The 12,878-nt window shown below is 44.6% G+C and overlaps 1 protein-coding gene across 2 annotated transcripts in view; it reads right to left on the minus strand.

Annotated features, from left to right (window-relative positions):
* The window catches only part of palmdb (palmdelphin b), an 80,957-nt gene that overhangs the window by 43,191 nt on the left and 24,888 nt on the right, over positions 1-12,878 (minus strand). For both annotated transcript variants that reach the window (XM_085286130.1, XM_085286132.1), the window contains exons 4-5: positions 9,969-10,099; positions 4,743-4,857 (exon numbers count right to left, since the gene is read on the minus strand). In XM_085286130.1, coding sequence (XP_085142256.1) covers positions 4,743-4,857; positions 9,969-10,099 — 246 coding nt within the window. The remainder of the gene's footprint in view (positions 1-4,742; positions 4,858-9,968; positions 10,100-12,878) is intronic.

The raw sequence follows: 12,878 nt of genomic DNA on the forward strand, positions 1-12,878 counted from the left end.
AAACAGCTAACACGTAACATTAACTAAAATATTACTAATTACCAACTTCATCCCTAGTTCGAGTCAAATGTGTTCAAGTCAAATGTGGTTGTAACATTATAAGATTAAGATACCCTGCTCCTCGTATGAAGATAATATGACATTAAGGCAACATGACATCACTAACAGCAGACCAAATAAAAGACTTAACGTGGCAGTGGGGTCAGGTGCAGAATTAAAAACTCTAGAACAGGGATCGGCAACCCTGGGCACACGTGCCACAGCTGGCACGCGAAGGGTTAACTGATGGCACGACCATAGCTGGACTGGCCATCTGGGCCGACTGTGATTTTTCGTTTCTATGGGCCGATGATTTTTTTTGTAATGGTATAAACAATGAGAGGTGGTGGATTGGCCAGATGTGTAAAAATAACTCTGGTGGTGGCTATGGCACAGCTTCCACTGAGGCCAGCAGGTGGATGAGGGAAGGGGAGGCAGGAGGAGGAGAGACCCGAGGCGGCCGCTGGTCCGAGTGTCAGGTGAACTGAACTTCAGGTAAGAAGTTATGACCTGCAGTCTATCTGGGTCAGATATAAACCGAGTTTAGATGGAGTTTATTTTCGTTGTGTTGACTTTTTACAGTCAGTTGCAATAACTCGTACTGCGTGCTAGCTAGCATGATGGAGTTTCTATACAGCTGGGTGCGTGCTATGATGTTACTGATAGTGAACTTTATTTATAAGGTTAATTATTAGAGTTGCCAACCGTCCCATACAAACGGAATCGTCCCGCATTCAGAGAAAATATTACGCATTTCGTATTGAGCTGAGAAGGAACAGTTTGTCCCGGACTTCAGCTAGAATAGAAAAAGACACAAAGCTGGAGTTACTCTGTGTCTTTGCTGCAGAGCTGCCTCTTCTTTTGTCATTCTCTGCCCCTCCCACTCCTGTTGCTACTTCAATCATGAAACTGATCAATGATCAGCTGATCGGCTGTTTGCTGGAGCCACAGCTGTAAAGCTGCTGGTCATGATATGGTTTGGTTATCTGGTGAGAGGGAAACATGAAGATGAAACCAGGAGATGTCCTTACTGAATCATCAGAGCTGAACAGGTGATGGAGAAACAGGTTTACCTTTTAGGTGACATGAATGAGTTGAAGTTATGACCTGTTTCTGAGAGACAAATAACACCAGGATCCTTTTCTAAGTAGCTGACAGCTGGCAACTGTGCAGGGGCGGGTCTAGCAAAGTTATGCCAGGGGGGCAGGTAGGGCATTAACAGGGAGAGGGGGGCACAAAGAAATACTTTTCTTTCTTATTCTCATTTAAAATGTCTCACTTTTATTAAATAATTATCTGAATCAGATAAAAACCAAAGTTTTTATCTGATTTAAAATGTATAAAAATCATACATATACCAACAAGACTGTACATCACTGTCACAACAGCGTTTGTTTTCATTCAAAGGCTTTATGGCTTTAATACCTGGGGGGTCGGTCTCTAGTCAAAATGCCCAGGCTGATTTTTTTGTCCCAGTCCAGCCCTGGGCACGACACGCAGTGAGTTAATCTGAGCAGGTGCATTAAAAAATGAATGGCTGGGACAGCGGTGCACATCGCAAATTAGCTCGCATAGACACATTAGTTGTGCCGCTTCTTAATGACGGTATCTTAGCTAACAACCCCAACTACCAGATGGAACTTTAATTGGCTAAAAATAACTTAGCCTACCGGTGAGAGGGACGTTGCTAGGTGGCAGTTTTTTCAAGCAATGTTGAAATTTCCACATTCCAACACTTCAAAAGATTCAGCAGCTGTTCGCTCAGCGCAGCACCGTGGAAACACACGGATACATCCGTAGACTCGAGACAGAATTCACAATGTGTTTTCGGGACTTTCAGGCGTATGGACCAATGTTTTCTTTTCTGATCAAACCAGAAAGCTTTAATGAGCAGCTGGGTTTGTCTCGCATTAACTGGCTCGACAAAGAGGACATCGAAATGCAGCTGATAGAACTGAAAAGCTCAACTCTGTGGGGTCAAAGTTTGCAGAACTACGGACGCAGCTGGAATCCACAGCTGTGCGTGTTCATGGAGCTGCATGTTCACCTGCTGGACGTCACTACCTGACAAGTTTAACTGTCTTCAGAACATTGCAGAGGCCTTATTGACAGTATTTGGCTCGACATGTCTGTCTGAGCAGATTTTCTCTCACACGAGTCCTCAGGTAGCCTCTGAATGCTGGACACTCGGAGACCTGTGTCTCTGAGTGGGAGACCAGAGATCATATTAACATGTGTGTCTCTGTATTAACAAACATGCCATATTGGCCCAGTTTATTTTTCTTATCATTGTTGTGAGGAGACCATAAATAGCATTTGCATTTTCTGTATTTGCTGTTATGGATAAAAAGTCTTTGTTTTTTTTTTGTTTCAAAATAGCTGATAACTATTCGCTGACAGCTGCCAACATCTGCCAACAAATATAATTCTATAAAGTGGTTCTATATAGTGTGTAACTGTTAATATAGAGCGTTATTAAATTTATTGCTATTTATTTATTGCAGAAGTCAATAAATTGCTACTGCAATTTATTGACTTCTGAGGAAAATTTTAGATGCACTCATCATCAGAAAGGTTGCCGACCCCTGGCCTAGGCCATGTGCCCGAGGACTGCCACCAAAACTTCTTGGGGTACTGAATAGGGCCGCAAAAAGCCCGGCCACACAAAGGTGGAGGCTCAGCTGCTGGATCTGATGATTCTCGAGCAGTTTGTCAAGGGACTCCCGACAGGAACAGCGGAGTGGTCCTTTGCCATCACTTTGCCCTCTGACACCTTCCCTCAGTCCACGAGGGACGCATAGTGGTAAGGTGGTAAGGGGTATACACCAGGCTATTGTAGACTCAGGGTGCACACAGACCTTGGTCCACCAAACTCTGGTTTGGCCCGGAGCATTGCTGAAGGTAGAGTGGGTGGAGGTTAAGTACATGCATGGGGACATACACAAATATCCTACTGTGCTGCCAGAAATTAAGTACAAGGACAAAAAGCGTAGTGGGAAGGCTGTGGTTAGGTCATGCCTGACACATCCTTTAATTCTGGGGACGGATTGGCCATGATTTAAAAACCTGTTGGGGCAGTGTGTGGGGATGCATTCATGACCTGTAGCAGCATGTAGTGTATATGCTGTGTACAGCGGTGATCCGAGGCCATCCATCGCTGACTCTGGGGAGGAGACGGCACTGATTCACTCCATGGAAGATTTCCCACTACAGCAGTCTCATGACAAAACTCTATACTCAGCCTTTGACCAAGTGATAAAAATTACTGGTCACATGGTGCGCCCCAACACAGCACTGGCCTACCTGAATTTTGTATTAATCGGACATAGACTGTATTGGGTGAGTTGTAACAGTCGCACAGAAGAGGAACACACCCAGTTGTTGGTGCTTTAAAGCTTTTGGGAAATTCTCTGGTTAGCCTGGCGAAGGAGAGAGATGATAGTGCCAAATTCCACTATTCCCAACTCCCCCCATTGTAATGACCATCTCACACAAGCCCAGAGAATGGGTGTTGCTGCATTGCAACAGTGTTTTGCAGATTTGTTCTCCCCCCTGCCTGGCCATACCACACTCAGAGCACAATTTTGAAATGTGTCCTGGTGAGATGGTGCATTCACAGCCCTACAGGTTACCTCAACATAAAGAAAAAATGTTCAGAAAGAAGTGCTTGGTTTAGCCCCATAGTTCTTATCTATACGGTTCTGTGGCGACTACCACAAGGTGAATTGTTACAGTTTGATGCATATGTCATGTCCCGGGTCAACAAGCTCCTGGATCAGATAGGCATTGCACCTTTTTCATGACACTGGAGTTAACCAGTGGCTACTGGCACATCCCCTTATCTCCAGAGTCTAAAGAAAGTCATTCTTCTCCACTCTGTACGATTTGTACCAATTTGTCACACTTTCGTTCAGCTTGTTCAGCAACTTTCCAGTGTCTCATGAACCTGGTGTATGACATCATCATCCATAGTGACACCTGTGCAGAGCATGTGCAGCAGGTGGCCATAGTCCTAGAGTCTCTGAGGCAGATGGGGCTCACAGCCAACCTGAAGAAGTGTGTGAGCAGACAAAGGGAAGGTACAGTATCTGGGGAGGTGAGCAAGTGGGCCTGCAGGAGGTGAAAACAACACCCATCGTATACTGCCCATGTCCCAAGACTAAAAAAAGAGGTGAGGCAGTTCTTGTGGCTGGCTGGTTATTGCCACCGGTTCATGCCAAACTTCGCAGAGCTGGCCAGCCTCTTGACTGCTCTAACCCAAAAGGGTGACCCAGATCTGATCCAGTGGACAGAGCAGTGCCAGACAGCGTTCATACAGGTGAAGAAGGCCCTCTGTGGGAAGCCTTGTTCCACATGAAAATCTCCACTGAGTGATCTTGGAAAAAAGCTGCAAATAAAACATAACTAGTACTCCAATAGTGTGTATGTATGGGTCCTTTGTGTCACACAGCCTTTAATGTGCATCATCTGTTATTGGGAGCTGTGTTGACACATCAACACATCAAAATACAGGTGTGTGTCTTTGATTTCTTTTATTGTTTTCCTTTTTCATTGTCCATTATTCTTAATCGTACTAAGGTGAAAAGCAAATACTAGCGTACTAGTAGCACTAATCCACCCAGATGTATTTAATAAGTGACATGCATTAGTGTCACAGCCAAAAAGGCAAGCTGAGTGCTAAAAGGCACTTGATTTTTGCTTACCTTGATAATGTCTTCAGCTGTTCTCTCCACCTCTTTTAGCCGCTTCACCACAATTTCTTCATTGGCAGAGATATTGAGTTCTTGTGTTTCCAAGGCCTCAATCTCCTTCTCCATTCTGTACAGTTGAATATAATGAACAGTGTTAGCAAATACAAAAGGAAATCACTTGTGCATCCAAAACACTTGGATGTTAGGGTGTCTCTGAATAGCTTCAACAAGGTAAGTACAAGACTTTTAATATATGGCATTATGGGTTGTACTGGGTAGCTGTGTATTTTGCATTTTCAAAAGATTTTCAGTAAAATCATAATTCACATTGGCAGTAATGACACTCGGTTACGCCAATCGGAGGTCACTAAAATCAATATTGAATCGGTGTGCAACTTTGCCAAAACAATGTCGGACTCTGTAGTTTTCTCTGGTCCCCTCCCCAATCAGACCAGGAGTGACATGTTTAGCCACATGTTCTCCTTAAATTGCTGGCTGTCTGAGTGGTGTCCCAGAAACGATGTGTTCTTCATAGATAATTGGCAAACCTTCTGGAGGAAACCTGGTCTTGTTAGGAGAGACGGCATCCATCCCACTTTGGATGGAGCAGCTCTCATTTCTAGAAATATGGACAAATTTATTAAACCACCCAAAATATGACTATCCAGAGTTGGGACCAGGAAGCAGAGTTGCAGTCTTACATGCCTCTCTGCAGCTTCTCTCCTCCTGCTACCCCCCAAAAACCCATCTCCATAGAGACTGTGTCAGCTCCCAAACAGACAAAAAACAAACTAAAAGCCAGCAAATTAAACATAAACAATCACAAAGAAAGAACAATACAGTATCCACATCTGAACCAAAGAGTAAAACTGTGAAATGTGGATTATTAAATATTAGGTCTCTCTCCTCCAAGTCTCTGTTAGTACATGACTTAATAATTGATCAACAAATTGATTTACTCTGCCTTACAGAAACCTGGTTGCAGCAGGATGATTATATTAGTTTAAATGAATCAACACCCCCGAGTCATTCTAACTACCAGAAATCTCGAAGCACAGGCCGAGGGGGCGGTGTGGCAGCAATTTTACACACCAGCCTATTAATCAACCAAAGACCCAGACAGACTTTTAATTAATTTGAAAGCCTGCTGCTTAGCCTCGTCCACCCCAGCTGTGAAACTCAGAAACCAGTCTTACTTGTTATCATCTATCGTCCACCTGGGCCTTACACAGAGTTTCTGTCTGATTTCTCAGACTTTTTATCTGATTTAGTTCTCAGCTCAGATAAAATAATTGATGTGGGTGATTTTAACGTCCATGTAGATTGGGGTGGAAGAACTCTAGGCCTCGAGAGTGCCAACATAACATTTCCCTCGGGATGAATAAAGTATTATCAATCAATCAATATACAGTGCAAACAAGGCTTGTCCCAAGATAGAGCCTTGAAGTACACCATAATTTAGAGAGAGTCCTTTTTTTAGCACTAGAGGCCCATGTTCACATAAAAAAATAAAGATAAGTAGAAAGGAAACCACTGAAGAGTAGACCCTTTTAGGCCAGCATATGATTCCAGCCATGATAGGAGGATATAATGGCTGACTGTGTCAAAGTCAGCTGTCAAGTCCAACAACAAGAGGGCAGCAGGGCTGCCAGAATCCAGAGTTAATACCATTAAAAACCCTTAAAAGTGCTGTCTCAGTGCTGTGTACTGATTTAAAACCAGACTGAAACTTTTCAGACATCCCATTAAGATCAAGGTGCAGCTTTAAATAGACCACTTTCACAGACCTTTTGAAAGAAAGGGGAGCTTTGAGATTGGCCTGTAATTAGCCAGAATGGTTGTGTCCAGATTGTGTTTTTTAAGAAGAGGCCCGTTTCCTTGGGCGCTTGTTCCAGGGTGTGGCATGAGGATGGCTGCACAGGTAACCCAGAACAGATGACTCAAAGGTGGTGGAGGAAGTCCGTAACCTTGTCCTGTCTCAGTTTGTTTGAGAACTAGATCGGAAGATGCTTTGATTTCTAATAGCAACTGGTGATTAAACACATGTAGTCCTAGGACATTTTGAGACATTATAAAAAGGAAGAAAACTAACAGCAACCAAGACAAAATGGTCAAAGCTGACAGACGTGTCACCGTGCATACTCCATCGTCTGTGAATGTTGTGTGTAGTATATTTAACAATTTGTTTCATTAAAGTGTTTATTTATTTGTTCATCGTCAGGATTCAGACAGTTCCTACAGTTTCCTGGTTCATTCCCTACATTCAGGCTGAGGGCTCAATGATGATGATCAAGCTTTGATTGCACAATCCCTGGAAAAATTATAGAAATGTCTAAAAATGTCAGCTGCTAATAATTTTCCAATAACATAGTTTAAAAAAGATGTACAGACCAGGTTGAACCCTAATAACTTACAGTGGGGCAAAAAAGTATTTAGTCAGCCACCGATTGTGCAAGTTCCCCCACTTAAAATGATGACAGAGGTCAGTAATTTACACCAGAGGTACACTTCAACTGTGAGAGACAGAATGTGAAAAAAAAATCCATGAATCCACATGGTAGGATTTGTAAAGAATTTATTCGTAAATCAGGGTGGAAAATAAGTATTTGGTCACCTCAAACAAGGAAAATCTCTGGCTCTCACAGACCTGTAACGTCTTCTGTAAGAAGCTTTTCTGTCCCCCACTCGTTACCTGTATGAATGGCACCTGTTTGAACTCATCATCTGTATAAAAGACACCTGTCCACAGCCTCAAACAGTCAGACTCCAAACTCCGCCATGGCCAAGACCAAAGAGCTTTGGAAGGACACCAGGAAAAGTATTGTAGACCTGCACCAGACTGGGAAGAGTGAATCTACAATAGGCAAGCAGCTTGGTGTGAAAAAATCAACTGTGGGAGCAATCATCAGAAAATGGAAGACATACAAGACCACTGATAATCTCCCTCGATCTGGGGCTCCACGCAAGATCTCATCCCGTGGGGTCAAAATGATCATGAGAACGGTGAGCAAAGATCCCAGAACCACACGGGGGGACCTGGTGAATGACCTGCAGAGAGCTGGGACCAAAGTAACAAAGGTCACCATCAGTAACACACTACAACGGCAGGGAATCAAATCCCGCAGTGCCAGACGTGTTCCGCTGCTGAAGCCAGTGCATGTCCAGGCCCGTCTGAAGTTTGCCAGAGAGCACATGGATGATACAGCAGAGGATTGGGAGAATCTCATGTGGTCAGATGAAACCAAAGTAGAACTTTTTGGTATAAACTCAACTCGTCGTGTTTGGAGGAAGAAGAATACTGAGTTGCATCCCAAGAACACCATACCTACTGTGAAGCATGGGGGTGGAAACATCATGCTATGGGGCTGTTTTTCTGCCAAGGGGACAGGACGACTGATCCGTGTTAAGGACAGAATGAATGGGGCCATGTATCGTGAGATTTTGAGCCAAAACCTCCTTCCATCAGTGAGAACTTTGAAGATGAAACGAGGCTGGGTCTTCCAACATGACAATGATCCAAAACACACCGCCCGGGCAACAAAGGAGTGGCTCCGTAAGAAGCATTTGAAAGTCCTGGAGTGGCCTAGCCAGTCTCCAGACCTCAACCCCATAGAAAATCTGTGGCGGGAGTTGAAAGTCCGTGTTGCTCGGCGACAGCCCCAAAACATCACTGCTCTCGAGAAGATCTGCATGGAGGAATGGGCCAAAATACCAGCTACTGTGTGTGCAAACCTGGTAAAGACCTATAGTAAACGTTTGACCTCTGTTATTGCCAACAAAGGTTATGTTACAAAGTATTGAGTTGTATTTTTGTTATTGACCAAATACTTATTTTCCACCCTGATTTACCAATAAATTCTTTACAAATCCTACCATGTGGATTCATGGATTTTTTTTTCACATTCTGTCTCTCACAGTTGAAGTGTACCTCTGGTGCAAATTACTGACCTCTGTCATCATTTTAGGTGGGGGAACTTGCACAATCGGTGGCTGACTAAATACTTTTTTGCCCCAATGTAATTCTCTCCGACCTGTCAGCACATGGAGTTTTTCCATCTATAGCTAAATAAAATAAATACTGCACATTGGACTCTTACATGTGGAACACATCCCTTGTGTCCCTTTCACATAAAAACCACAAAGGTGATAGACTGAGATTAGCGGCAGACAACTGGAGTAAGCAGGTGTGACTGTGATCATTACCACTATGACTGTTAAATTAGTTGGAAAACCTAAATCTTGAGAATTACTAATAGTTTTAGGCACAGTGCCAGAGCTTTGTGGCTCACCTTATTAATCATCAGAAATATATAGTGCAAGTCCAAATACATGTTTCTGGCAGAAATACACACAGACTAAACTTTGAATATTAGCAGTTCAGTGAAATAATCGTTTAATGCTTTCATGTTCAACTTAGTAATAATCATAGAATGCAAGCATCACTTCCTGTTTGGCTTGTTCAGTGTGCACATATTTTATTTGCTGAAAACCTGTATCAATATTTTATAGAAAGGCTTATTCTGTCATAATTATATATTCTCTGAACAAATTTACAAGGTATAAGTATATATAGTATCAAGGGCTTAAATCATGGTTTCCAACTCCAGGCCTGGAGGGCCGGTGTCCTGCAGGTTTTAGATGCGTCTTTGATCCATCACAGCTGATTAAAATGGCTAAATGACCTCCTGAACATGTCCTGAAGTTCTCCAGAGGCCTGGTAAAGAACTAATCATGTGATTCAGGTGTGTTGACCCAGAGTGAGATCTAAAACCTGCAGGACACCGGCCCTCGGGGCCTGGAGTTGGACACCCCTGGTGTAAATGAACGCGCCTCCACACTGCCCCCCCCCCCCGGTGAATACACAAGACATTTCCACTAGTTTTCCTAATTCTCATTTAGGGGTGTTATTACTCATGGTTGCATCATCCACATCACAGGTGAGGTGTACCATTATGTCCACCCATCAGCGGGCTATCATGATCTGTATCTGTATGTGAGCTTGTTAATCAAGAATAAACATTAATATCTGTAATTATAAATTACATACGAAGGAGTAGTGCTTTATAAATGATGAATTAAACACTTAATAATACCTTACTAATGCCTAATATTGTGGCATTATTAGGCAGACAGTGACTATAAAGTGTTACCTTCACCTACTTGATTTGCTCATACTGAGCTGTGCCCCATGTGTCCACTTTGGGATGTAGTGTGAGCTTCAGTGCAGGTTTGGATTACCTGATGATGTTGCTCTGCAGGTGGTCACTCTGTTGCTGTTCGTCTTGAGCTTGAAGCCTCATGGCCTCCTGCTCCTCCTCCGACTGCTGACTCAGACCGTCCATCAGCCACTGCTCCCTCAAAGCCTTCTTCTGTCAGTCAACCAACACACAGGCCTCTGCTTTAGCCTCAAACCGAGCTCAGTGTTCTTCTCATATTTAAAATGTTCAAATCTACGGTGACACCTGCTCTGTTTTCCATTTGACACTCTCTGCTTTCAAAAACTCTTTTCCTATCCTGTTAAGCAAAGAAAAATGTGTAGCTGATTTCTCTATCAGATATTTTAAGGAACATTACGTTTGCACACACTCCTCAGTTTCACAAACAGCATACTAGATCCAACACTATGAAGCAGCAGCTGCAGTGGAGCCAGTCCCTCGCTTCCCATTCAGCTGTTAGTCTCAGTCTGACATATTTAGATTTGCCAGAATGGGAAGCAAAGAGCTTCTCAGTATAGTTGGCATGGACTCTGGGAGACAAATCTTTAGTGAAATTGTAAAAACTAATGTTGTCCAAATAATAATGAGATGGATCTTAGTTTTTAGCATGTACAGTTTGGAAACTCAGACACAGGAGCTTTTGTAAGCACAAGTTGTAATCATGACTGGAAGAGTACGGATGTTCTCAAAGCTCTGCTATAAATATGTAGATGTGTATTAAACGAACCCGTGTCCAACAAAAACCTTCACTATGTTAAAGAGACTGAATGTAACCAATATCAGTGGACAGTTCCACAACAGGAACAACAGGAAATGAAAATGAGTGGGGAGTTGACCCAGGCATCCTAACAGAAGCATGTTTTTTAAAACCTTTTCCACTCACGTGAAAAACACTGGGGGCGGGGGGGGGGGGGGGGGGGGGGGTGCAGAATGAGTATAAAAGAGCTTCTGGGAAGGCCGAGGGTTCGTATTCATCCATGGATTAATGGAGAGCAACATCAGAAGAGAGGACTCTGGAGTTTTGGGGGGTAAATATTTTTACCAAATCAACCACTGCCCAACTACTGAAGACTTACGAACTGCAATTATCATTTTTAGCTTTATCGCTACTCATTGTTGCTCCATTGGATTATGGTCTCAGAGCAGTCGAAGTATTTTGTACTGAATCACTGCTTCCCCACCTGGACTTTAGGCCTGTGTGTTGCCCTTCTCCTTACCCTCATTGCATTCAAAAGTTTAAATTATGTACATTTGACTCAGCCATGAGGCAGTCTGCAACATCGGCTGCAGACTCACCCACCCCCACTGCTGCTGTTCCACCTCAGACACTTCACACCTCCTCTATTCACCCTGCTCACTCCCCCCCCACCCCCAACAACAGCATCCAATACACACTCAACACAAGGCTCCAGCCTGTCTCTCTCAACCACCCAGGTTAGGAGGGAACTGAGGAGGATTAATGGCAAGAAGGCAGCGGGTCCAGATGGCATCAGCTCGAGGGTCGTCAGGTCCTGCGCGGACCAACTGTGTGGGGTGATGGAGCAACTCCTCAACCTGAGCCTGAGGTTGGGAAGAGTCCCACAGCTCTGGAAAACCTCCTGTGTTGTACCAGTGCCAAAGACTTCAAGCCCCAAGGACCTCAACAGCTACAGGCCGGTGGCTCTGACATCCCACCTGATGAAGACCCTGGAGCGGTTGGTCCTGGCTCAGCTTCGGCGCCTAATAAGCTCATCACTGGACCCACTTCAGTTTGCCTACCAGCCTGGCATTGGAGCGGATGATGCCGTCATTCACCTCCTACATCGTTCCCTCGCTCACCTGGAGACCGCTGGAAGCACTGTGAGAATCATGTTCTTTGATTTCTCCAGTGCCTTCAACACTATTCTTCCCTCGGTTCTGAAGGACAAGCTGGTTAACTCTGGAGTGGACCATCACCTCACTACCTGGATCCTGGACTACCTCACCGACCGACCACAGTATGTGAGGACTCAGGGCTGTGTGTCGGACAGGGTCGTCTGCAGTACGGGGGCCCCACAGGGAACGGTTCTGGCTCCGTTCCTCTTCACCATCTACACTGCAGACTTCTCCCACAGCTCCACCCAGTGCTTCCTGCAGAAGTTCTCTGATGACTCTGCAATAGTCGGCCTCATCACTGATGGGGACGACAAGGAGTACAGAGGACTGACTCAAGACTTTGTGGACTGGTGCCAGCTGAACTACCTCCAGATCAATGCCAGTAAAACCAAGGAACTGGTGGTAGACTTCCGCAGGCACAAGCATTCTCCACTGCAACCACTGAACATCCAAGGTATGGACATTGAGGCTGTGGACAGCTACAGGTACCTTGGTGTTCATCTGAACAATAGACTGGACTGGACTCATAACTCAGACGCCCTCTACAGGAAAGGGCAGAGCAGGCTGTACCTGCTGCGGAGACTCAGGTCGTTTGGAGTGGAGGGCCCACTCCTGAAGACCTTCTATGACTCTGTGGTGGCTTCTGCTATCTTTTATGGTGTGGTCTGCTGGGGCGGCAGCATCTCTGCTGGGGACAGGAAGAGACTGAACAGGGTGATCAGAAGGGCCAGCTCTGTTCTAGGATGCCCTCTGGACCCAGTGGAGGTGGTGAGTGACAGGAGAACGGCGGCTAAGCTGTCATCCCTGATGGACAACATCTCCCACCCCATGCAGCAGACTGTGACAGCACTGAGCAGCTCCTTCAGTGGGAGACTGCGGCACCCACGGTGTGGGACGGAGAGATTTCGCAGGTCTTTCCTCCCCACTGCTGTCAGACTCCATAATAAAGACTTTAACTGATCAAGCACACACATCCATACATATGCAATAATACTAAGTGCAATAATCCTTTCTGTCATCGTTGTATTTTTACTCAGTTGTATATAGTATTTGTATTTGTATTCTATTTTTATCTTAT

This window comes from Mchenga conophoros, linkage group LG9 (genome assembly GCF_057382185.1).
Source record: "Mchenga conophoros isolate Kocher_MC1m ecotype Shallow Benthic linkage group LG9, M_conophoros_male_GT1.1, whole genome shotgun sequence".
Taxonomy (NCBI): Eukaryota; Metazoa; Chordata; class Actinopteri; order Cichliformes; family Cichlidae; genus Mchenga; species Mchenga conophoros.